This window comes from Phlebotomus papatasi, chromosome 2 (genome assembly GCF_024763615.1).
Source record: "Phlebotomus papatasi isolate M1 chromosome 2, Ppap_2.1, whole genome shotgun sequence".
Classification (NCBI taxonomy): domain Eukaryota; kingdom Metazoa; phylum Arthropoda; class Insecta; order Diptera; family Psychodidae; genus Phlebotomus; species Phlebotomus papatasi.
In genome coordinates this window covers 25,426,763-25,451,610 of record NC_077223.1, presented here as the reverse complement: position 1 = coordinate 25,451,610, position 24,848 = coordinate 25,426,763, and the positions used below count along the sequence as shown (strand labels likewise).

General features: G+C 35.6%; 4 protein-coding genes across 4 annotated transcripts in view; 1 reads left to right on the top strand and 3 right to left on the bottom strand.

The window, feature by feature from the left end:
* LOC129803186 (SLIT-ROBO Rho GTPase-activating protein 1-like) overlaps window positions 1-5,063 on the bottom strand; it is a 75,809-nt gene extending 70,746 nt beyond the window's left edge. The window contains exon 1 of the mRNA XM_055849576.1: window positions 4,970-5,063. Coding sequence (XP_055705551.1) covers window positions 4,970-5,063 — 94 coding nt within the window. The remainder of the gene's footprint in view (window positions 1-4,969) is intronic.
* A 348-nt stretch (window positions 5,064-5,411) lies between these two features.
* Window positions 5,412-14,875, top strand: LOC129803214 (intraflagellar transport protein 74 homolog). The gene is made up of 5 exons (XM_055849646.1): window positions 5,412-5,759; window positions 5,835-5,956; window positions 11,312-12,289; window positions 12,343-12,620; window positions 14,380-14,875. The coding sequence occupies exons 1-5, from the start codon at window positions 5,677-5,679 to the stop codon at window positions 14,713-14,715; spliced, it is 1,797 nt and encodes a 598-aa protein (XP_055705621.1). The 5' UTR covers window positions 5,412-5,676; the 3' UTR covers window positions 14,716-14,875.
* Window positions 14,679-24,848, bottom strand: part of LOC129803226 (xaa-Pro dipeptidase) — a 70,766-nt gene continuing 60,596 nt past the window's right edge. Inside the window, exons 7-10 of the mRNA XM_055849672.1 lie at window positions 15,773-15,865; window positions 15,304-15,707; window positions 14,877-15,246; window positions 14,679-14,809 (exon numbers count right to left, since the gene is read on the bottom strand). Coding sequence (XP_055705647.1) covers window positions 14,773-14,809; window positions 14,877-15,246; window positions 15,304-15,707; window positions 15,773-15,865 — 904 coding nt within the window. The 3' untranslated portion in view covers window positions 14,679-14,772. The remainder of the gene's footprint in view (window positions 14,810-14,876; window positions 15,247-15,303; window positions 15,708-15,772; window positions 15,866-24,848) is intronic.
* LOC129803207 (FAST kinase domain-containing protein 3, mitochondrial-like) lies at window positions 21,541-23,792 on the bottom strand. Its single transcript, XM_055849628.1, has one exon. It carries the CDS (start codon window positions 23,669-23,671, stop codon window positions 21,716-21,718), a length of 1,956 nt encoding a protein of 651 aa, XP_055705603.1. The 5' UTR covers window positions 23,672-23,792; the 3' UTR covers window positions 21,541-21,715.

Here is a 24,848-nt window from a genome sequence, read left to right as displayed (position 1 = left end):
TTAACACATTAAAAGTGAGAGTGCGATAGTGCTTATTAAGTTTCTCCGAAACACAATCACACATATTTCAGCTAACCTCAAGGAAATCTATTTGGAGAAATTTTCTTCAACTTCAAGGTAAAAGGTCAAGGGTTAGGAATTGACAATGCCTCATCAGCCTCACCCTTATTTGGAGTAAATTCTGAGGAAAACACAAAACTACGGTACTTAATTCGCAAAATATCCTTTTCGAAGTAAAATCACTCACTGAGCTGTACCTCGACTTTAATTTTGCCTATTTTTCAATGAAGTGAATGTTCGATGTACACATAAATAAGGGTGGTAGGAAAGTTGAGTGTTTTCAACAAAATAACTGAAAAAAACCTGGTGATTCTTCGTCAATGACTGAATTACTCGATACAACTGCATTTTAACTTTTAATTATGCTGTTATATTTGCAATAATAGAGTTCAAAAGTTGCATGGAATACCTGTGATTGATATGATTATCGCAAGAGTTCAATAGTACATTCCCGGTTACCGGAGTTACCGGCAACATTTTCAGAGTCCATTAATAATTTATTCTTAGATCTATTCAAAAGTTTAAAGCTTTTCATAAATTAATAAAAAAAAAACAGAAAACAAGTACAGGTTACAATAACTAAGATTTTTTCAACTACATTAATTATATCGTTAGCACAAAATCCTACACTGATACGAGTTCCATAATACAGCAAATAGCAAGTGTATTTTCTCTTCCTTAAATTTTCGATACATTCTTAAAGTATCAAAAAAATTAAAGTTTTTTTGTAATTTGGAATATCGGGCAATCAGATTTGAAAATCAAGATAAATAATCTTTTGAAAATTTAAAATTCAGTTTGAATTTTTCGAACATCGACGAAATTTTTAGCAAATAGAAAGTCATATATTTTAGCCAAGACACACGTGAGAGATTATAACAGAAGACAAGGTGGTTTTAATCTCAAGAAGGAATCACTTGACAGCGTTTATAAAAACTAAACGTTAAAACGCATTTATAAGAGCGAATGAAGAGAAAAATGCGTATAGGAAACAGTGGGGTAGTTTCACGCATGTATTAATTTCGAAAATACGTATTTTTGGGACAGTAGGGGAAACTGGGGCAGTAGTGAACACGGGGTAGTTGCAAACATTGCTATGAATTTAAGCCTAATAAAGCATTCCAGAGCATGAGACATTATATGGAATTTATAGATAGTATCGGGATCCTTGTCCACTAAAGAATAGACTTCGTTCAGTCTTCCGAAGAAGCTTTCGAAAGTCAAGCCAAATCTATTCGAAAAGGAATTTAGAGATGACATCTTCGTTATTTTTCAGAATAACGGTTTTTCAAGATCAAAGGCTAAAAGAACTCTAGAGATCGTATTTCTCAAGCTAATGGTACCATGTTTTGGCTCGTTGGACAGACCTTTGAAATTAAGACAAGTATGAACTGGTTCTTAATCGGAAAATGAACCAATTGATAATCGGTAGCTAATTTTTATTCTAAAATCAATTTTATTGCTCCTAAGCTATTTTGAGCGTTCTTTTTAGTGATTCAATCGGTTCAACAAATCGGTTGTAAACCGGTAAATGGCAAATTATGCAAAAGTATTTTTTAAATTGTTATTTGTTTAAATATTCTAATTATTTATTGAATTATCACCTATGAAAACTGAATAATTTTTTGGCCTCTAGCGCAAAATATATATATTTTTTAAAATATTTTTATATTAAGGGAAATTCACCGAGCATACAGGTTTCTGTTTTTTTTTACTGCTCGAACTCAAAGAGAGAGCAGTTACAGTGCCCGCTCTCTAATCCGGATTGGCGTAATCCGAACGAGTTATCGACGGTTACATTTAAAATAATTTAGAGGTTATGTATGCATGTGTGTTCAGCAATGAAAATGAATTGTCCTGTGATGTTTTTGTTTAATAAATGAAGTATAATAGCATAGAATTCTCTAATTATGTCCTTTTAATCTTCTTTAAAACTTTTATTCTAATTCTACAAAAAAAACTTGTACAGTAGAATCTCGCTATAAGCCATATTTGGTTCCAGATTTGACACTTGGGTCGCACTATAGTCCAGGTCAGAGGTGTGCAAAAACCGTTGAAACCGAATTAACGTCAAAATAAGTTTGTTATAGTAGCGTTTTGACCGTTGACGTACATGTTTCATTTGACGTTTATTCGGTTTCAACGGTTCTTGCACGCCTCTGGTCCAGGTAATTTTTTAAAATTATCAACGACTTTTAGTATTGAAATTGCTCGACGGCTTCCACTTTCTTTGCGATTGTGGTACTTGTCCTCGCTCTCTTCATTATGGATCACAATTATCACAACTACTCAATAAAGTTTGCCAAAAATATTAAAATAATTATGACAACATTGCATGGAGCGTACTAAAAAACATAACCTAACTTAAAATCAGTGTTTTGAAATTGAAACTGTATTATATTTTCGAGACGTTGAACAAATTCAAAAAACCATCCGGATTATGAAGCGGACATCTGTTATATTGTCTCCCAATCATCCGAATAACGAAGCGGGCACTGTATACTGTATAGGTATAATCGTCATTTTTTCAACTTGTCACTGTTCTGGAGCTTAAACGGTAAGAGATATCGACTTCCAGTCTGCGATGACCCCCAATAAAAAAAAAACAATATCTCTAAACATTTTTTCTTTCTTCTCTCCACGTTATTCTCTAAATTTAAAATTTAATAAGCCTTGGGTCTTAAATAGACTCAGGCTGATCCTTAAGAATAGCTTTATAATTTTCCAGTAAAAATTTATCGATCCCAAACTGTCGTATGCAAGTGCTTAGAAAGCTGCTAGGTAAAACGGTGCTGTCTGGTGGAGACTTATCAAGTTTAGGGCCGCCTTGCTTAATGGAGTTTGTCCGAAAAACGGACTGTCTTAATTAATTTTACCCTTAATAGGGTTAATTTAATTGGAATCGCCCTCACTGTAATCTAATGTAAATCTAATCTAAGGGCTTAGAATCATCGATTACAGTCCTTTGCATAAATTTCCTTCACCTAATCCTTTACTACCAAATTTTGTAGGCTGAGCCTTTTCGAGAAACAACCCCAGTTTATCTAGGTCTTTTACCTTATACGGGCTTCAGACCTAAGTCTTAGCCATATGGCCTAACCTCTTTAATTTCTTATCAATCAAGATTTTTTGGAAAATTTTCACTTAAAATTGGACAATATGGGAAAGTGATCCATTAAATCACGAAAAACCAATGAAATTGGTTGTATTTTCGAATTTTCAGATCACCGGGAACTGGGCTGAAGCCTTAGGTCTGAAGGCGGTATTACATTCGGAATTATTAGCAAAAAATAATACACATAAGCCACACAATATTTTAGCGTATGGTAAATGTCCTAATTCAAAACCATTTCCAGATGCTTTAACTTTGACAGAAGATTCAACACATTAAGTTCATATTTTTTTCTGAAGAAAATTACATAAATTTGCTCCTTGACTCTTCTAGAATATTACTGTTTATTGAAAATTCTTTAGGTATAATTTGAAAACTTCTTAAATACAAGAAAAATATAAGAGTGCAAAATGTTTCTATTGGAAACATATTAATCCAAATGGAGACAAGGGAATGTTTCTAATTGGAGACAAACAGTGTAAATGAAACCACGACGAAGGACTTCCAAAACCTTGTTGAGTTGCTCTTGATTGAAGGATTTGTTCTTATTCCTGGTCTTTTCTCCTTTCCCATCTAAAACAATAAGAAAATCTCTCCAAAAAATCATATTTCCGGGGTTTCGTATTGAAGCATTTGCAGATACTTCAGAAAAATCCTTTTTGCTCACGAAATAGGTAATTATTTCATTTGAAAACTTCACGTACCGTTAACAATAAAGATTACCACTTAATTTAACTAAAATTAGCCAGAAATATGACATATATGTTAAACAAAACGAATAAATAATACTCACTTAATTGTGTTTTTCATTGGAAAACATGGTCGATTGATGAAAAATTCGATGATGAAAAGGTACACTTTTAATTTTTCTGAGAAATGAACAAATCAAAATTTGTGAATATAAATGGATTTTCGCTTTATTTGGAGCAAAATTAACTAAATAATGAAACTGTAGTATAGAAAATATATGAATATAATAATTTAGTACTGTATTTATCATGAAAACAATAACGTCTCCATTTGGAGTAGCGAAAAATTTCCATTTGGAACAGGTTTTGAATTAGCTTAATTTACCCTAGTAAATATTTTTGTATATACATATATCTTAGGTTGGAATCTTATAGGTCAACGCTCTTTAATCTATTGTCTGACAAAACGATAAGAGCGAAAACTCTGTGCGCGGTACATATTGAGCTAGAGTTGTGAAAAATTTGGCGCCAAACATCTCACAGAAGAAGTCTTTCGTTTTCCCCCCACAATTTTCTAACTTTAGCACAAAATTAATTTTTGGAAATATTGTGACTAATCTCACTCAAGAAGAACATCTCAGCCGAAGAATACATCTGAGGAAATGTGAGAGAATGGGGAGTCAAAGCAAAGAGATGTGAGTGAACAATGGGAACATCTGCTTCTTTATCTGGTTTGGAAACAAGAGAGAGGCCGGGGATCTTGGGAGTGGGCTCTCGAAGAAGCACTCTCTTGTTGTGCTTCAATGTCAGTGGCGAGACAAGAAGCACACCACCTGCTTTTTCTTTCTTTCGTTCACCTTTTGTCCCTGAACACCTTTTTTTTTTTTAGTGATTGCCCTGGTGTTCTTTCCTGTTCCCCCCAGAGACGCTTCTTGTACTCCCACGCGACCAATTTTAATTACGCTCAATTGCTTGGGATTGGGAGTCTTAAAAACGTCCCAGGAGGAACTTCTCGGGAGACTGTCTGTGTCGCATGCAATCAAACTTGTAACCAGACGATCTTTTCTCTCAAGTGTGTCTCGACAATTAATGATCATTGGCGACTTACTGTTGAAGTACATTAGTTTCCTGGTTGATCCGAATCGTTTCATGGGGCTCCTGATCTCTCCGTCTTCCTCATCCATTGCCGATAGTCCATTCATCCTGGAATCTTGTACTTCTTTTTTTTTTGCTCGTGATGTCTTCAGTTGGAATAGAGTTGGTTCTCAAAGGAAAGTTCACTGGCTTTATTTGTCTTTCCAGACGCTGTTTTTTTTTGCGATTTAAAATTAGAACATGACGCTGCACTAACAACTGGTGACAAAAACCTTGGCGGTTACTGAGATTCTCACTTTTTCACGAATAAATCACTGGTTTTATGCAATATTTCCGCGTTTTTATTCACTGGGACACTTCTTTGGCACTTTCTGAGCCCTGCTGGGCAGCAAATCTCCCACAGTGATGAAAGACTGCACCAGATGCACGAGACTCCTCAACATACGTCTAACTCGATCGCCATGCAACAACCAACTGAAGCCCGCGTGCAAGAGATTGCAAGATGAGGGAACTCCAGCTGCACCTCCAGTGCTTCCTCTCACTCTCATACCATCTGGTTAGTGCGAGTAGGATGGCCAATACTGCTTGAACAACACTAGCGCTATCTGCCATGGCGCCAATTTAACACTCCGAATTCCCGCCATTTTTGCAGAAGTTACCAAGACGACCGTTGCAAACCACAAATCTTTAGAAAAAAAATCCCAATATTTCCTCCCGGAAATGGATGATTTTTCACGTCCTCCCTCAAGTGCTATGTCCTCTGGGACACCATTGGCCCCCTTGCGCCCTGGAACTGTTTTCCGGTAAGTCAAATTCGCCAAATTCATTAAATCCCAGCGATTTCTTTATTAAATTCTATTGATTATTTGATTTCTCAGGGGAACTTCCGGAAGGCCTCCGTCTTCTGTGCGAAGCGGAACAGCCAGCAGATTGACCGCAGCAGCAAGCTCAATGGGTCCTCCACAGACAGCCAGTGGACAGAGGATTGGAAGCGCTCTCGGTGAGTGATAAATCTCAATGAAATATGCCCCAGAATAGTTACTTTACCTCGACCCAAGGGGGAGATATTAGGGTCGGAAGTGGTGTACAGTTGAAAATGCTTGGAAGTTCTTTCAAGTGGGAGTGTCCGAAAATAAAGTTTTTTCTGTTTAATTCGAAAAAGTTGGTTGACAAATTACAAGTTCGGTTATGATAACAAAACGGAGTAAATAAAGCTAAAATTTATTATAGCTTAATTTTTGTTGTAATTTCGCCGACGAAATATTCTGTTGAAGGTTATAAATTTATTCAAAATATTTATTATTAATGAAAAATGTGTCTTTCATTGCAATATAATTTTCTTTAATTTTTACAGGAGTTTCAAATTCATGTAGTTGTTTGCAAATAATGATATATTGTAGTTGACTTTGAATCATTTTCTTGAGAATTTTTTAAAGTTTTTTAATTAGATTTTTCATAATGTTGAATAAATTACTGATTCTTAAGTATGAGAAGTGCATGAAGTGCAAGAAGTGCTGGAAGTACTGGAAGTATCACAGTTTTTTCGGAAGTCTTCCGAAATGCTGGAAGTGTAAAGGGCTCTTCCATAAAAATTGTAGAAGTGTCTGGAAGTGGTGTACACATTTTCAGCCTATACTCTTAGAAAAAATAGAATACCACAACCCTAGATATGGTTGTGTGAACCATAAAAAATGGTTAATATAGGCCCATCCATTTTTTTTGGTTTTGGTAACTATTTGAAAAAGATAAGCAATATCGGATGCAATATCTATTACCCTTTTGGTTATCACAACCATTGTTAATTGTTTTCACAACCAGACTTAATGGTTAAATGGCTAAATTTATGGTCCTCTGAACCATACAGTCTGGTTAAGAAAACCCTTAAGTCTGGCTGTGAAAATAATTAAGGATGGTTGTGATTATCAAGAGGGTAGGTAAATTTATTATTTTCTCTTATTTGTTGTCTTTTTCTTTCAAAATGAACTTGGAATATTTTCTGCGAAATTATTTATCAACTTAGTTGAAATTGTAATCACAATTTTCACGTTCTATATTATATATAGAAATTATGCGACGATATGCTGTCTATAGAGAATGAACAAATTGGTCTATTAAATATATTCCCGACCAAAAATCGGGATTTTTTGGTCAATTGTGCCAAAATTTTCATTAAAAATATTTTTTTCTGAGGAATTATTCTGCTTAGATTTATATAATTACTAATTTTATAAATAAAAAATGTATTTGTTTCTTTTCAAAAAGTATATTTTCTTCAGGTTTTGCAATAAAATGTTAAGATTTAAAATAACCGTCCCTGACGTAGCCATTTAAGCGATTGCTTACAAGCAATGTCACAGCTTTTGTAATTGATCTCAAAACAGCAATTTGATATTCTTTTTACATATTTTTGATAAATATGTCTTGAAAGCCATAAAAAATATTACATAAAGTTGTGGCATCTAGGGGAAAGTGACCATGCTTGATACTGTAAAATGATGTCCAAGGTTTGTGATTATTTTCTGATTAACACACAAACCGAAGCGATTCTTCCACTATGACAAAAAAATGTCTCACTTATTAGGTTCATAATCCAACCTCAAATAGTTCTTGGAAATCCTTAGATTTTCCTCAAGAAGAAAATGGAAATTCAGTGGCGATTTTTATACAAGTTGGGTCCGGGGCCTTCCTGTATAATAATTGATTCGACAATTCGGAGGCTCATTTTCACTGTAAAAATTTCACCGGATACAAAAAAATGCACATCAATATTTAGGCGGAACTCTAATCTATCTGCTTAAGTCGTTTGTAAGACTGGTTATTAGTTTTAAAATCACTTTTATGTAATTTTTCTAAGCCATGTTTTTATGACATTACGGCGCTAGCGAAAACCATTTTTTCACTTTGAGTCCATGAAAATGTCACTCTGCAACCTTAAAATTCAGGCAACAGGGTTGAAGGCTATGTCAATTGTCGATAAAATTGGAGGATTACAATAGGTGTAATTATGAAAGAATCACATCTAATGATAGAGTTGCCACATTAAAATTATCATTCATGGACCCTTCTTAAGATATAGGATGGACACAAGTAGAATTTATGAATTTGTTACCACCCACAAAAACAGTGTCCACCAAGTAAAAATATTTTTACATACATATTAGTACTGATGACCCCTCTATGTGCCTATGATAGTAGTTTTCGTGAACAGCGACATTAATTAAGAAATACTTATGAAATATCATGTATCGAAATTACAGTTTTGGGCCTATTTTTGATTTTTGCTTCCTGAAACTAGGAAAAAAGAACTAGGATCCTAATTTTTTTTAGGAAATGTGAGGCTTAGGACCAGCTATTGAAATATATTGCGATGAGTCATAACTATTGATTAACATAGGAAAAAAATAGTTATTATCAAGCTTGGATCGTATCAAGCATGGTCACTTTCCCCTACACTCCAACTTTTTAATTTCTTAATGCTTATAAAAATAAATAATTAAAATTAAATTGTCTAATAATAAATATTATATTCAAAGAACCTCAATTATTTTTTTAAATAAAATTTTAAAATAAAATGAAACGTGCTAATATATTTTTTACAAAAGGTAAATCCTTATAAAATCACCCTTTATCAGATTCTTTGTCCATTTAGCCTATTATAAGATCTGCTTTTTTTTTAAAATTATGTGTCAAATGTTACAAAAAAATCCTTTGGAAAGCTTGAATATGATGTCAAATTTGAACCATCATTTTCTTTCACTTCCAAAAAAAATAGTGCCCGGAAAAAGTGACCAAATATTTTGCTATTCTGTATAAGAAATTAAATATTTCAAGATTTAATTCCTATGTCACCTACAACTTTTTTTTTGCTGAAAGATCTATTCTAACTGTGTTATCACACTTGCACATTAAAATTTTAATGTAATTCACATTAATTGTCGCTGGTGAGAGTCCAAATGTGTAATTTGTGTGTTTGAATAATTTTATATTCAAAATTTGATGTATTTGTTGATAAAAAGTTTTTGCAATAAAATGTTAAGATTTAAAATAACCGCAAAATTTGATATAAATTGATTTATAGCATTAATGCGAAAAATTAATGCGATTTTCTCTTTAATTTTTTAATGTGAAAAATATTTATGCTTTAGGTAAATTTAAATTTATTTTTGCAGGCCAAGTCCACTTCTTTATCAATAAATAGAAAAACCCCAAATATTAAGTGACTCAAAGACACAAATAACATATTTGGACGCTCACAAGCGACAATTAATGTTAATCACATTGAAATTTTAATGTGCAAGTGTGATAACGCCGTAAAGCTACTAAATGTGTCCTATAAGGATTTATCGAGAAAAGCTTATTTCTTTAAAGCTAATCCGGATATTTTTGCTCCTTTTTGCCGATACTGTCCAAACGCCACTTTTTGGTCATAAATTTTATTTTACGCATAACTACCGTAAATTAGGTTACAATATAACGGCTTCTGGGTTATATGAGCAAGATTTGCATGATCACTTCCGGTACTTTTCACTTATAACCCCAATAAAGACAATTTTGAACAAAAAAGCTGCATGTATAGAGAAATTTACTAAAAATGGCTACCAAACATGGCTTAGGCTATATAAGCAGTAATTAGACTACACATCCGTGGTCCATCCTGCTTTTAAATTAACAAATTGAAAAAATTATTCCAAGTTCACTGAGAAGAGCGTGAATTTGTTCGAAAATTCACTTTAAGAGTGGTCTGCACAGGCGCCTAACCTATAAAATCAATCAAAACCAGTAGCTTTATTGAAGTCAGTTTCATAACAGATCGATAAGCCATGAACTCTTCGACTTAAAAGCCTATATGGACGAGAAAGAAGTCAAATCAAAACCTTTATAAGATTTAATAAGCTATTCACCGAATATTCCCAAAAGATACCGTAGGAAACATTTTTTATTTACTTATTGAAAAAAAGGTTCTTCATGTAAAGTGCAATTTTTGTTCGGTATAAATGTACAGTAGAGTCTCGCTATAGGCCATCGCTCTATAGTCCACAATTTATCGACCGTTGATTTCAAAACACTGATTTTATGTTAGGTTATGTTTTTTGTACGCAACAAGCATAATTATTTTAATATTTTTGGCAAACTTTATTAAGTAGTTGTGATAATCGTGATTCATAATGAAGAGAGCGAACACAAGTACCACAATTGCAAAGAAAGTGGAAGCCGTCGAGCAATTTCAATACTAAAAGTCGTTGATAATTTTAAAAAATGACATGGACTATAGTGCGACCCAAGTGTCAAATCTGAAACCAAATATGGACTATAACGAGACTCTACTGTAAGTGTTTTTATCACATAACGAAAATTTATCTTCATAAGATTAAACACGATTTCTTTTAATATTTGAGCAATATATATATAGAGTCAAAGTGATGTTTCGGTAATAAAGAATATTGTTTTCACACGAAATATGATATTTTTTTCATTTTCAAAATTATAATTAAATTTTCTACAGTTGAATGGTTATTGTAAAAATCATAAGATTGTGATATGAGAAAGGCATACTTTCAGTTTGGGCTCGTTCCATTTTTTCACGACTCGTGAAGAAGGTTGATCCAAGGACGTGCCACGACGCTAAGTAAGTACGACACGATCGAGCACGAAAGCGAAACGACCTATTGCGAAGAAGTACCATAATATCATAATATGGTTCTCATTACAATACATTTTTTGACATAATTTTTTGTATAGTTAAAATATAGTGGCGCAAATATTATTTTAACTTCAACTAAGGATATGCTTTTCAAAATCATTATAAAATGGTTATTATTATTACAACTAAATACATATACAGTAGAGTCTCGCTATAGTCCATATTTGGTTTCAAATTTGACACTTGGGTCGCACTATAGTCCATGTAATTTTTTAAAATTATCAACGATTTTTAGTATTGAAATTGCTCGACGGCTTCCACTTTCTTTGCGATTGTGGTACTTGTCCTTGCTCTCTTCATTGTGGATCACAATTATCACAACTACTTAATAAAGTTTGCCAAAAATATTAAAATAATTATGCATGTCGCATACTAAAAAACATAACCTAACTTAAAATCAGTGTTTTGAAATCAACGGTCGATAAATTGTGGACTATAGAGCGATGGCCTATAGCGAGACTCTACTGTAAATAAATAATTTAGTTTTTACACTAAACAGGATTTTTCTGAAAGGTGTATTTTATATTTGCCGCTACCATATTCCCTTTGTCTAGCAAATATTTTCTTTCCAATCATTTGGCAATAGTAAAGAGTACTAAACTTTTCTAAAGTGTAATATCTCCCCCTTGCCTCGACCTCTTCCTGATTTTGCAGGAGCTGCTATGATGGAGCGCCCTATCACCCAGCATGGATTGAGTGGCCTCCCAACTGCCACAGGTCGAGTGGGAACAGCAGCTGGTCAGAGGCAAGTAAAAGATCGAAGGTACTGGCAAGGAATTCTGCAGATGAAAATCCAAGAAATCACCCAGGAAACTGATAGGCTGTCCAAGGAAAAAAAGGCACTAGATAGGGATCAATCTGCAAGGAAGATGTATGAGAAACGCATTAAAGGTGCTGCCAAGGAGCTATCCAATCTCCAGGCTCAGCTGACGGACATGAATCTCGCCCTGGATGGGTATAGTTCAGGATTCTCGCGTCAACAGATGCAGAGTGAAGCATCTGGGATTAGGGAGCGCAATGAGGCTGTTCAGACACAATTGGAAGGACTGTTTACGCAGAGGCAAGCACGGGAGGAGGCCAATCGTCGCTTGGAGGAGGATATTGCCAGGGAACGCCACAAAGTTACTGAAATGATCTATGCCTTGGCTCCGGCTGAGCAGCAGCAATACCGGGAGTTGCAGCAGCTCTCGGAGGAACTAAAAGCCAAGACAGCAAGTCTGCATGATGAGATTGAGTCTGTAACGAAGCATAGGGATAGACTTACAGCTACCCTCTCCTCATCTCAGCCTCGGTTGGAGGCTTTCCGGCTGCAGAGTAAACTAGCCGGGCTACTGTCCAAAAGGGCGAGTCTTCGAGAGGAAGAAGCCACGAGACTGTCCCCAGCTCAGGAAAGAGAAAAGCTCATTGCTGAGGTCAGAAGCAACAATCAGGCTCTCACTAGCCTTTCTCGTCAGCTGAAACTCACTGAGGATCAGCTGAATGAGAAGCGAGAGCTCCTTCTTCAGGTGGAGCATGATCTTGAGGAAGGAAACAGTGAAAGACACGCCAAGTATCGAGAGCTCAAGAGGCGCGATGAGACCATGACAGCATTCCTGGACACTTTTCCCCAAGCCATGGCTCAGCAGAAGCAAAGTAACATGTCTTTTTTCCCCAAGAAACAATTCCTACAATTCTTCTTTTTCCAGAAATTGAGACACTGAAGAATCAAATCGTTTTTGCCATTGAACAAATGACTCTGCAAGGGATCAGCCTCAAGGGATTGGCCAAGGAAGGCCGTGTGGATATTTTTGGGGAAAAGAATGATCTGACATCTCAAGGAGGACTTCTCAAGGAGTACAAAAAGCTCAGTATTCAACTACGTCAGCTACAGATTCTAGAAAAGAGAACCCAAGATCAACATAGTGCCCTGAAACAGGAGGAAATTGAACTAACCCAGGAGATTTCCCGATTCTCAAATTTGGATGTAAGGTTTTGCACTGACAAATCCGAAAAAGTTAAAATAAGATTCCGTAAATGTTAATTTTACCCTGCAGTATTAATCCAAAATCGGTGTAAATATTACCCTTTTTAGGTGTATTAGGGGTTAAATTTACCCTTTTCATGGTAATTTTACCATTAAAAAGGTGTAAAATTAACATTAAAAAATGTTGATATATTTTTACACCTAAAAAGTGTTAAAGTTATGAGGAAAAAAAGTTAATCGCACACCCTTTTTTTCTCAGTGCACAGTGTGTCGAATCGCCAAAAAGGCGGCCAAAATGGTATTTTTACAACTGCTTAGGATTTTGTCGAAACTCATATATTTTGATAATAGGGCTTTAAACTAAGTAAAAACAATAGTGAAATATTTTTGTTTATTTTTTAAGTCCTTTAAATTAACCCATTAGTAAAATGTTGCACAAAAATAGATTTCTTTAAGTCCCCAAGTAAAACTCTCTTATGAATGGGCTTGAAATAACGCACAGCTCAATCGTAAAACGACTAAGAATGCGCTTAAAATCATACACGGCCCAATCGTAAAACGGTTAACATTACGCTGAAAATCACGCACAGCTCAATCATAAAACGGCTTAGAATGCGCTTAAAATCACGCACAGCTCAATCGTAAAACGGTCAAGATTACGCTTAAACCCATTTTATGATTGAGCTGTGCGTGATTTTAAGCGCATTCTTAGCCCTTTTACGATTCAGCTATGCGTGATTTTAAGCGCATACTTAATCGTTTTATAATTAAGTAGTGCGTGATTTTAAGCAAATTTTAAACCGTTTTACGATTGAGCTGTGCGTGATCTTAAGCGCATTCTGAACCGTTTTACGATTGAGCTGCGCGTGACTTAAGCGCATTCTAAGCCGTTTTATAATTGAGCTGTGCGTGATTTTAAGCGAATTTTTAACAATTTTACGATTGTGCTGTTCGTATATGACGCGCCAAAAGTAGATAATATGCAAAGTTTCATAAAGGAATTCCTTCGAAAACTCAAGTACTTCCCTTGTTAGACAAGCTTTGAAACATCAATTGTTAAAGAAGTCATAGAATCCATTTTCAAGGTAGTACAAAAATATATTTCCATAATTTGACCTTGAAAAACTCAAAAACGTAGACCTTCAAGGTCGAACGTATGTAAGGAGAAAAAATTGATTTAGATTTTCTTTAAAATATGCTTGAAAATGAAATTGATCGCATTACGTTTTTTTGAGTTATGCTATAAAAACATGTTTTTGGGGGGGTAGGGGAGGGGAGTGGACGAAACGAGTATCATATTTCGATTTCCAGAGTGGACTAATGGGGGGTCCACCGAAGGTCCGAAGACACAATCTCTATACCTAATCACAGAATCAGGATTATTTAAAGTTTATCCTCAAAAAAACTCAAAGACCTAAGCTTTCAAGGTCATCATAGGTATGTATGGACAAAAAGTCGGCCTGGACATCTGTTAAAACATTAAAAAATGAGAATAATTGCATCACGTTTTTCGGGTTTTCCTATAAAATCACGTTTTTATACTTTGACCTTGGAAAGCTTAAAGAAGTCAAGCCTCAAGGTCATGGGTATGTATGGACGAAATGTCTGCCTGGATTTTGTCCAAAACATATCCAAAAATGAAAATGATCGGATTACGCGTTTTCGAGTTATCCAAAAAAACATGTTTGCGGAGGGGAAGGGGAGGGGGGACAGTGTGGTGATCATTATTTCACACAAATACAATTACATTCCTTTTCAGAGCCTTCGGGAAGAAGCAGCTGAGAAGATGTCAGAACTGACAACCCGCCTCGAGGAGCTACGTAACAAAAAACGGGTTACAGAAGGAGTCCTCGAGGAAGCCCGGAAGCGTTCCCGGGAAACTAAAGAAAGTCTTCGCAGTAATGAATCCTACCGCCAGATTTCTCATCTAGAGGAAAAGCTAACTGATCTGCGAAAGGAGAGCAAAGTTCTTCGTGGAGCTGTTGAGGAAAACCGAAAGGAGTTCAATTACACCGATATCAAGCAAACAGCCATGGAAAATCTTAGAGTAATTATGGATTTTCTCAGCACAAATTCACCAAATTCATTTATTTAAAAGAATAGAATATTTGCATCATTTTTTCACTCTGGAGAATAAATGTTGTCCTGGGGTTTACTTGGAAGACATCCACGCTTCAATTTCAGCAACACTGGCAAAAGATTTAAAAATTTGTATCAATTTTCGCAATAAAGAACTTTTGAGATTAGAAAACTCACGTTCTAGGCACTTTTGTGAAATTTTCGCAGCCATTTTCAGTGATTAGTACATCATCTTCAATCCGGACACCTCCAAATCCACGGAATCTGGCAACAACTTCTGGTACAAGAAAACGATTTTGCTGAGGATCCTTGAGGGCACGATCCAGGAGAATGTCAATGAAGTAGCACCCTGGCTCGACTGTTACGTACATCCCTGCTGCCAGTGGCCTAGCAAAGCGAAGACTCTTGAAGCCTGGCTCAGTAGGACGTGGAGGACAGTGCTCCAAATATCCTCCAACATCATGAACATCCAGACCAATGAGATGTCCCAAGCCATGAGGCTGGAAAACACCATTGATGCCCGCAGCCATCATTTCATCGACATTTCCTGAAAAAAATCAAATCCCTATTCATCTTCCCAGGAAGATTAAAATAACACTGAAACCTTTCAGAAGTCCCCCATCTTTAAGTTTCTGCAGCATGGTTCTATTGGCCAAACGATGCATCTGCACCCAAGAAACACCAGGACGTGCTGCTTCCAGAACAGCATTCCTTGCCGCCAGAACAGCTTCGTAGATTATTTTCTGGTCAGCTGTGAATCGACCATTGGCTGGGAAAGAGCACGTGATGTCAGCAGCATAACCCCCATAATTGGCCCCCATGTCAAAGAGGCACATATCCCCATCCTTGAGGATCTTATCATTGGGAGCTGCCGCATGACCGTAATGCAAAATTGCAGCATTTTCTCCTGTACCGCAGATGCAGGTGTAGGATACATGACGGCATCCACCTACGCGATAGGAATGCTCCAAAAACACCGCTTCGGCTTCATACTCAGAAACCCCAGCCCTTAAAGATAAGGGAATTTTATAGGTCAAGGAAGCTTCAAAGAATTCCTCATGGGTATAACTTACTTGACATATTTCATGACTTTCTTGTGAGCATCAGAAGATACCTGGCAAACATAGCGCAGGACCTCGATTTCCTTAGCGGATTTAATGACACGACTTGAAGAAAAAGATAAGATATATAATTTTTTTAAAATTGAAATCTAAGGATAGGTCCTTTTGTGGGAATAAGCCGACGTTAAATGCAATCAACAATAGGGAAATCCGGAAGTCGTCGGGAAGAGACAATCACTCCGGGAAATACATCAACTTTTTAAGAAGTGAAAACACGGAATTTTGACCTTTGATCTTCTCCTCCTTTATTCCTTGCCAACGTTTCGGAGCTTGATGGCTCCTTCTTCAGGTATGGAAAAAGAATGGTGGGAAAAGGATGTCAGGGAACTGGTTCACTACTACGTTTTCACAAATGGATGAAGTGGACATCACGATGGTCAGATTGGGAATCATTCCCATTCTTTTTCCATACCTGAAGAAGGAGCCATCAAGTTCCAAAACGTTGGCAAGGAATAAAGGAGGAGAAGATCAAAGGTCAAAATTCCGTGTTTTCACTTCTTAAAAACTATTTCATTGGCCGAAAATCATTATATAAAACACATCAACTATCTCCAGAGCTTTCGGCTCGGTCTCCAAGACTTCATCAGTGGCGGATTTCCCTATTGTTGATAGGTCCTTTTCTAGCGATTTATAGAATAGTGCACCGGAAGGGTCTGTAGAGGAACTAGGCCTTCTTACAAGCCGGATTTATAGACATGCATTATTGTTTCCTTTTCTTGATTATATTGGATGTGTTGCGAATACCTGAAATGTTAGAATATTCTTGGCGACTTGTATATCGTCGGTTCCAAAGAAGACTATTGTAAGTCCAAAATGTAAACTTTACAGGAAAGAGGTTTAAAGTTTGACAGCTAAAATTTATTTTCTTTAATTTCACTGCAATTAGTATACTTACTTTCAGCCTTTGAAACTATTTTATCATACTTACGCATTGAATATCTTCTAGTTAACACTACTTTTAAATTAATTATAGCAAAATTGTGGGCAAAAAACTCAATAATTGGGCACTCTGATTTTAAGTTTTTTTCTTGTAACTTTTGCAGGAATATCTTAATCAACATAAAATTTTGTGGGGATATAGATCTAAGGTTTCTGCATCCAATGATACCATCTTTTTATACTATTGTAAGTAGACTAACAATAGTCGTCTTCGGAACCGACGATATATTTCCAAGAAGCTATACAATGAAATTTGATACTGAATTTCAAAACTTCATTAAGATTATTTTTTTTAATTAAGTCAAAGGCGTAAGTCTACATATAAGTTATTAATCATTTCTTGTTCCTATGGAAATTTATAACTCAAGCAAAGATATCGCGCATATTCTTGTTCTGAATCTGAATACCCCAAGTTGCACGCATTTCGAGGTCGCCTGTAAAGAATCGCAGCTACCATAAGCTTATCTGGGCTTATCACTGGTCATTTTCTATTTTAAATAGTCTGAGTGGGGAAGGCCAACAAAAGAAAGAAAAGTTAATTGAAATCCGTTAATAAACATAAGTGATAGAGTCCGGTCCATATGGATATATAGTAAGGGTTGGGGTACAGTGAGTTCGTGTAGGGACGGATGGGGCCTATCATTAGAAAGATCTCGATGAAACAATAACTACTAAAATTCCATCAAAATGGACAGACATTTTTGTTTATAGTTCAGGTCAGGGAACATCGAGGGAGGAGTGCGACACACCGTCGAAAAGGTCTTGAGCTCAGCTACAACATATTAAAATTTAAAAATCAAAATTTTAATTTAAAATCATTGTGCAAAATCTGTTTTTTAAAACTTTCAAAATATGCTGTTAAGAGAACTTTGTGGAAATTTTTGATCAAAATTAAGCTACAATGTTGTCTTGAGAGAGGTTTATATTGAGCTTTCGACACCAGGCCTCAAAATTATTAAAATAGGATTAGAATTGCATTTTTTAAACAAACTTTTAAAAAGTTTTTGAGACTACAAAAGTTATTTCATTCAGTTTTTTTTATCAATTTCTCGTTATTTTCTTTGAGGAAAAGTTTCTTGGTAACTTTAGAAAACCTTCAGCTTACGAAAATCGCTGAAAGATTAAATTTAAACTATTTTTTTTAACTGGTCTCTCCGTGGAGTTCAAGCAGTAAAATTGAGTTGAGCACTCAATGGGTCAAGTAGAGCACTCGCTCTATGATGCAAGTGTCCCGGGTTCGAATCCCCTTTAGATCACCAGGAATTTTTCTGGTAAATGTGTTCGAATTGCATCCAGTGAACTTCCCTGTACTTGATTCCACGGGCATGGGACTGACAACCTCATCCCGTACAAGAAAAAAATAATAATGCATGTCTAGAAATCTCCTTGCGGAAAGGCCCTATTCCTTCATGGAATGTTGTGCCAGCATTATTATTATTATTATTTTAAACACATAAAAGAGCAACTTTTCCTTTACCAGAATTTTCACCCTAGAAAAGCCCATTTGGAAATATTTTTTAAAAGTTTTAGATGTTTTTTGGATGTGTTCTCGCCTTTGCAAACAATTTGAGGTCATAAAAAAACTATGTAAAAATTTATTTATGGTGGATTTTAAAGAGGAAGCTTGTTAAAATCTTCCTAAAGAAGTCAAAAGGAAAAACTGAAGTTGCTTTTAATGTTTTTCCTTGTAAGAAAAAAAAGCTTATATATGTTAATGAAAAAACGAATGAAAAGTGTTTATGAGCTGTCTAAACTCGGAATCTGAACTACCTATTATCCTCAAAATTAGATTAAAATAAGATTTGTGCTGATTTTTAAAACATTAAGTCTAAATAGCCTTTTTGATCTAAGAATATTGTTTTTGGGCATTATTTTCAAGTTTAAAATTCGATTCCTCCAATAAGAAGCTACCCAGAACCATGAGATCGTTTTTGTACCCATTATCTTAACCCATTGAAATCAACGCAAAAATGGAATAAAAATAAAATTTTCTCGAAATACAGTTCCTAAGTGCATTTCTTTTTTCTAAAGATCTTAATAAGGATTTTATTGATTTTTAAATAATATTCATACAAATTGGGTTCTTTCACAAATTTTCGAGAAAAACCTTTGTCCTTTGCGTTCATAAAACTATTTTTGGAGATAATCCTCCAGTTTGGACCCTCTTTTATTAAAATCCTGGCTACACCCTTCATTAAATAGGGACCTTTATCAATCCTTAATGATAGGCACCGCAATCTAATATTGAGAATAGGACAAGATGTAGCGCCCCCTGTTCCGAATAATTACAGTACACTCTCGCTTATCCGTGGACTCTTTTTCCGGGTGACATAAAAAAATCCGTGAGACAGTTGAATTTTCAAAATTTTGATGACACATTGTTCCCGTTTTGGGTTTTTTTTGTTAAGCAAATGTGCTCTATCTACTGTAATTCTTACTCACTGTAACGTTTTTGGACAGTACGCATGTTTAGAGAGACTGTCGGATTCAGTCAGGTCAGGATTCACTCCATAAATTTTCAATGTAAACAAAAAAATCGTTGGATTTCAAACAATTTAATGGGTATCACTCTCAAAATCCGTATGACATTTTGGTCCCGCTCTCACGGATAAGCGAGAGTCTACTGTACTATAAAAATAAATTTTAGGAACATAAACATAATTTCCTATCCCATTTATTTTCTAATTTTAAACTATCTCATGTGAAATATTTCAATAGTTTATTAAATTTTTAGAAAAAAATTGCTTGAACCATTTAAATAAATTTACTAATTAATTAAACAATTTTTATTCAAATTTTCGTTGAATCACTCTTAATAATGAGTTTTCTATGTAAAACGTTAATAATCTGGTAGAAAACGTATGTCTACGCTGATTTGGATCATATTTGCCTCATCTTTTCCATTTAATATTACTAATAGACTGAGCTAACAAGCAATATTTTGTTTTTGGATTTCAGATGAACCAATTACGAAAAATCTTGCCCACCAAAAAGTTAGTTTTATTTTTAATTCCAAAAATCAAGTACCAATGGCTAAATTTTTAAATGAAAATTTTAGAAGATATAGTTAAAATGTTGTGCTTTTATAAGTTTGAGAACTTGAATTAAATAATTTATTTTATTATGCTGAAAAGACTTTGGAGAAAATATTATGTTTTTTAAGTCTTCTTAACCCACGTAACCCACTTAAGTTAAAAACAACGAAAGGAATGACTATAAACACTGCAAAAGATGTTGACAAAATTCAACACAGGAAATATCACACTTTGTATAGCTATATCTTATTATTGTATAGTTTCCAAAACATAAAATGTGTATATGTAAATAAATTCTAATGCTCAACGCACAATAACTTTTGTTTTCTAAACATATTTTTGAGATTTCAGTGAGAGTGAATGAAAGCTTGATTTAGTCATCTCGCTCACTCTCACAGGAAATTTTGAAAACATATTTACAAACAAAAGTTATTGTGCGCTAGTCGTAATATTTCAGTTATATTAAAATAAAAAATATTTAAAAATGATTAAAATATTTTTTTTTCTTGGGATAAGGCATACAACGGAGGCTATAATTTAAGAATCAGAGTCATCATTAAAAAATACTGTCAGTGTACGTTACATACAGAAAAAAATATTGTGTAAAATTGTTTATAAAAGTTTGTGAATTACTATTGGAGACTTACGAAATGCTCGTAAATCGTATAAACCACTAAAATATTCGTAAAGGATTGTATTTTTTTGCAAACACTGTTCATAACAAAATCACCTAACGAGCATTTTTTGTTCTTTTACGAACAAATATTTACAAAAGAACAAAAATGTTTGTTCTAAAATTTCCTCAAAATGTTAACCGTGGTTAAAAAAGAAATAAAACAATAGGGTAAGTGTGCCAAATTTCGGCCAGCTTGCAATTTCGGCCACCTTTTTTGTTCCTCGAATTTCCATGAATTTTTTGTTTTTACGTACTCTAGAGATTATACAATGCAAAAGAATAACAAAAAATGTAGCTTCGACAAACGAGATGACGTGAAAAAGGCATTGGAAGAATTCCTGAAGGGCAAGGAACTGTGGAAATGAAGGTGGCCGAAATAGGGCACCAAAGCTATGTCTACATTGTTATTCATTTTAAAATGTATTAAGAATGATTTTAGAGTAAATAAAGACGATAAACTGTCTACAAGGTTCTAAGCAACACTCCTTAAGTAGAAAGAATGAACAAAAATCAATTTCTATTAAAGATATTACGTTTCAAACTTGAGACTCTGGCGCTTGCATGCAACTATGCCGAAATTTGGCACACTTACCCTAAATACACAAAATGTTAACAAATGTGAAAAATTTGTGTACCATATGTTAAAAAAATGTACCAACTGTTAAAAATTTGTGTACCAGCAGTTAACAAATTGTGTACCAAACAATTGTTTAAAATACTACCAAACACATTTTCAAATCTGGACAGCCCTCGGTGTAACAATTTTGTGTACAAATTTTTCTGTGTGTACAATAGCTATGATTAGAAGGAATCACACCTAATAATGTTCCCGTATTGGAAGAATCTACTGATGATACGCCCACGAGTGCCTTCCCGGAATGTGGATGCTTCTTCCTTGGTGAAAACTATATGAGAACTCTAAAACAATTTACTAAAAATACTTTTAGTTGCAACTTTCATTCAAAGTAACACTCTGGACACAATCTGCACTATTTATACATTGTTTTTGAAGCATCTCATGGCCAATCTCCTTCCACATCCGTTTGATGGTAGTATTCAACTCTCAGAAATCATAACTGACAGCAACGCTGGAAAACTTTATTGTCTAGCATTCCCCATAGGTTTTCTATTGGATTTAAATCAGGGAAACTATCAAAATGTTGATAAACATTTTAATATTCTATTATAACTTATGCAGTGTATGCAGTAGTTGCTGATTAACGAATATGTACTCTTATTGAGTAATTAGGCGGGAAAAGCCGATTGGGCGTTTTTCATGCGTTCCACCAGATAAGCGTTGAGTTCCTTTGGGTGTATCTTCAATTTGGCAAGGGTTTCGTAGTTAAGAGTGGCAACTTTGAGTCCCATCTTCCGGAAATGTCGAATTCTCATACTTTGCGGCCCACTCAAGTATTCTCCTGTTGAATTGAAGTGCTCTGGTAGATGGACGAGAACAGCTGTGTGGATATTTCTTTCGGTGCGTGGTCTTAGCTTCCAGGCACCTCCGAGTCCGGCGGGGTGGAGTAGGATGTCAATTACATGAAGTTCAGTGATTGGAAGTTGAGCTAAGCAGACGCACGTTGAATACCGATCAATTCCTCCAGCAATGGTTTCCAGATTATGGCCTATTTGGTTGAGGATCCTTTTAATGCGTCCATCCTGCCAGATTGACCGTGATGCATGATCCCGAGGAAGCCAAGGTCCATCATATTCTGCACATTCCAGAGTCATTGCTGTATCAAAGAGTTTCAACTGCATACGTTGCCTTGCTACAATTTCCGGTCGAGACGATTGATGCATAACATCCAGGAAGTAAGGATTAAAAATCCTCTTTACGAAATTCAACGGAAACATCTCGAGGTAGACACAGGAAAGGGCAACTGAGATAACATCTCCCGGTGCCATCCTGCCAAAGTTTCTATCAATGGCTGCTTCCAGTGTCTGCCAAAAGCGCATCCCATTGATAGGTTGGTAGTTAAGTTGGCCAAAAGGTGCAACAATTGCACGGAGGTGCTTTGCATCGAGAGTTGCAGCATTCATCACAAAGTACTCACTGCATCCGTTGAGAATGTGAAAATTGCGAATCCGGAAAGCTGCACAGAAGTTCAGAAGAGCCACTATCAGCGTCTGTCTTTGGATTTTGACTCCTCTGGCTTTAACGTAGCGTTCCAGGGAGCGTTCTAGCTGGTTATCTGTATACTGGAGATTAATCAGGGCAGAAACAATTGCCTCCAGGTGGCTCTCATCGACGCAATGAATATTTGTACTAAGCCACTTTGATAGGCTCTGCATTGTGCGAAATGGAGGAGACTGGCACTTCTCCAGAGCTATTAGAATAGCCACCACTGAAGACATCTGAAGTCTACTCCAGCACTCGCCGATCCTTCGGTCCAAGAGAGATATGAGCATTCGCCGCGTGACTTTCAACATTGGTGCAACTCTATACACTTTGTCTAGATTCTGCTCGTCAATCTCTCGATTTTTCTCCGCTAGGCCAGTCCAGAATTTTTCTGCCCCTTCTCGCTGACCACAGCCAACACAAATCTCTATTGCTTCACATAGTTCCTCAATGGTCAGACAATTGTCTGTGTTTCGCATTAGAAGTTCATTGGTGAATGCTTCAATTGTATTTCCCAAATCCAACAGATTTGTCATCCTGCCCAGAACATTCAGAACCAGTTTAGTATCTCCCCTATCTAATAGAGTATTCACCAGTCTCATGAAAACTCTCGAATCTTCCACATTTTTCAGATTAAACACTGTCTCTGTCCGGAAGAGCTTTTCCAGTGCATAAGCACAAATTTCCGGAGTAAGATCCTCAGCTGCCAGATTGCTCACCAAACTAAGTACCCCGTTCATTGTTAAGCATCTCTCAATGCTATTGAGAACTTCCAAAGGTGGTGTTTGCATAACTTCTGCTACTAGTATTCCCTCAGTATCTTCAGCAGGTGGTTGAAGAGGAACCTTATTGGAGCAAAATGCCACAAATTCCCTCTGGCCTGCTCTCCTTACAATAACCGGAAGTTCCTGAATACTCGCCCCTTGTTGGACGAGTATTGTGGTATGTCCAATTCCACCGGACTTGTCATCTCGTGTCGAGGATGATGATACAGTCCGGGAGATATTTCCCACTGGATTTATTCCACATCTTCGAGCCACATTCACAAATTTAAAGTGATTTAAGATACACCGAGACATCATTTATTTATTCACTATAATGTTTCAGATGATTATTGCGATATAAATGCGCATTTTGCACTTTTCTTTACTCTCTGCAAATCACGCAATATTCTGACTTTTGACAATGATTTCACGTTCCACAAATTGTTCAGAGGGTTCAGAGATCCCAGTGGACAAATCATATCTCTGCTTGTCGTGTTTGTAATGTCTAACAATTTGTAAGGTATATTTTATACTGATTGATAAGCTCTTAGGATAGGGAAACTCTAGGATGATAACTAACGGATGGAGTATTTTACAGAGCGATGCAACTTTATTTTCGTATCTTATAAGATAAGATGTCAAATTTTAAATTATAAAAATTTGGTATGCAAGATTAAGTTCTATAAGGTGAGTTTATTTGAACGAGACTACCATGCAAGCTTTGGGTGTCATTTAGTTTCCGCGTTATTTTCCTTTTTGAAAAGCAGAAGGCGGAAGAAAAAAAATAAGAAAAAAGTGGAAAATAATTCAGAAATGGAATATTTTTCTTAAATTTTTTATAATTTTCAAGCTTTAGATTCCACAAAAATAAATATAACACGAAATGGTAGACACATTTACAGTAGGGCGTTTCAACTAGGAAATTTTTTTTTGGCACTATTCTGAGGGTGCTCTACATGATGAGACAAGAAAGTTTTTCTTCTACGACCATATGATCAGACGCTGTTTAGAGGTGGCTGAACGACCCTCTCTGTAGTGTAAAATCCGGTAAAATCAGAAATTCGTTCTACAGAAAGGGTCGTTCAGCCACCTCTAAACAGCGTCTGATCATATGGTCGTAGAAGAAAAATTTTCTTGTCTCATTATGTAGAGCAGGTCTGAGCTAAAATAAAAGCCCAAGTGAATTTGGTGGTGCCAGTTGGGATTCTTCGAAATGCCGCGAAAATTCACGTAGAGAAAATGAGAGGTTTTTTTAATGTGAAAATTGTTTAATTCCTTAGAGTTAAGTTATTTTCACAAGAAAATGCTTTTAATAATTCAGTTGAATTCAGTTATTTGAGTTAATTGTGCATAATTGACGATATTACAACAAAAACATTGGGATGAAATTATGAGCTGGAAGACTCATATTCTTTTGAGCTGTCTCAAAATTCAGGATAGGTTTGAGAAAAATCCTTTTGTACAACACTATTTTGGTTAATAAGGAATGCAAAAG

Bases quoted from the DNA above. Each gene is read 5' to 3' on its own strand.
- LOC129803214 (XM_055849646.1), top strand. From the start codon at position 5,677: ATGGATGATTTTTCACGTCCTCCCTCAAGTGCTATGTCCTCTGGGACA. The intron at 5,760-5,834 runs GTAAGTCAAATT...TTGATTTCTCAG, and splicing joins CGCCCTGGAACTGTTTTCCG to GGGAACTTCCGGAAGGCCTC. The intron at 12,621-14,379 runs GTAAGGTTTTGC...ATTCCTTTTCAG, and splicing joins CCCGATTCTCAAATTTGGAT to AGCCTTCGGGAAGAAGCAGC.
- LOC129803207 (XM_055849628.1), bottom strand. From the start codon at position 23,671: ATGATGTCTCGGTGTATCTTAAATCACTTTAAATTTGTGAATGTGGCT.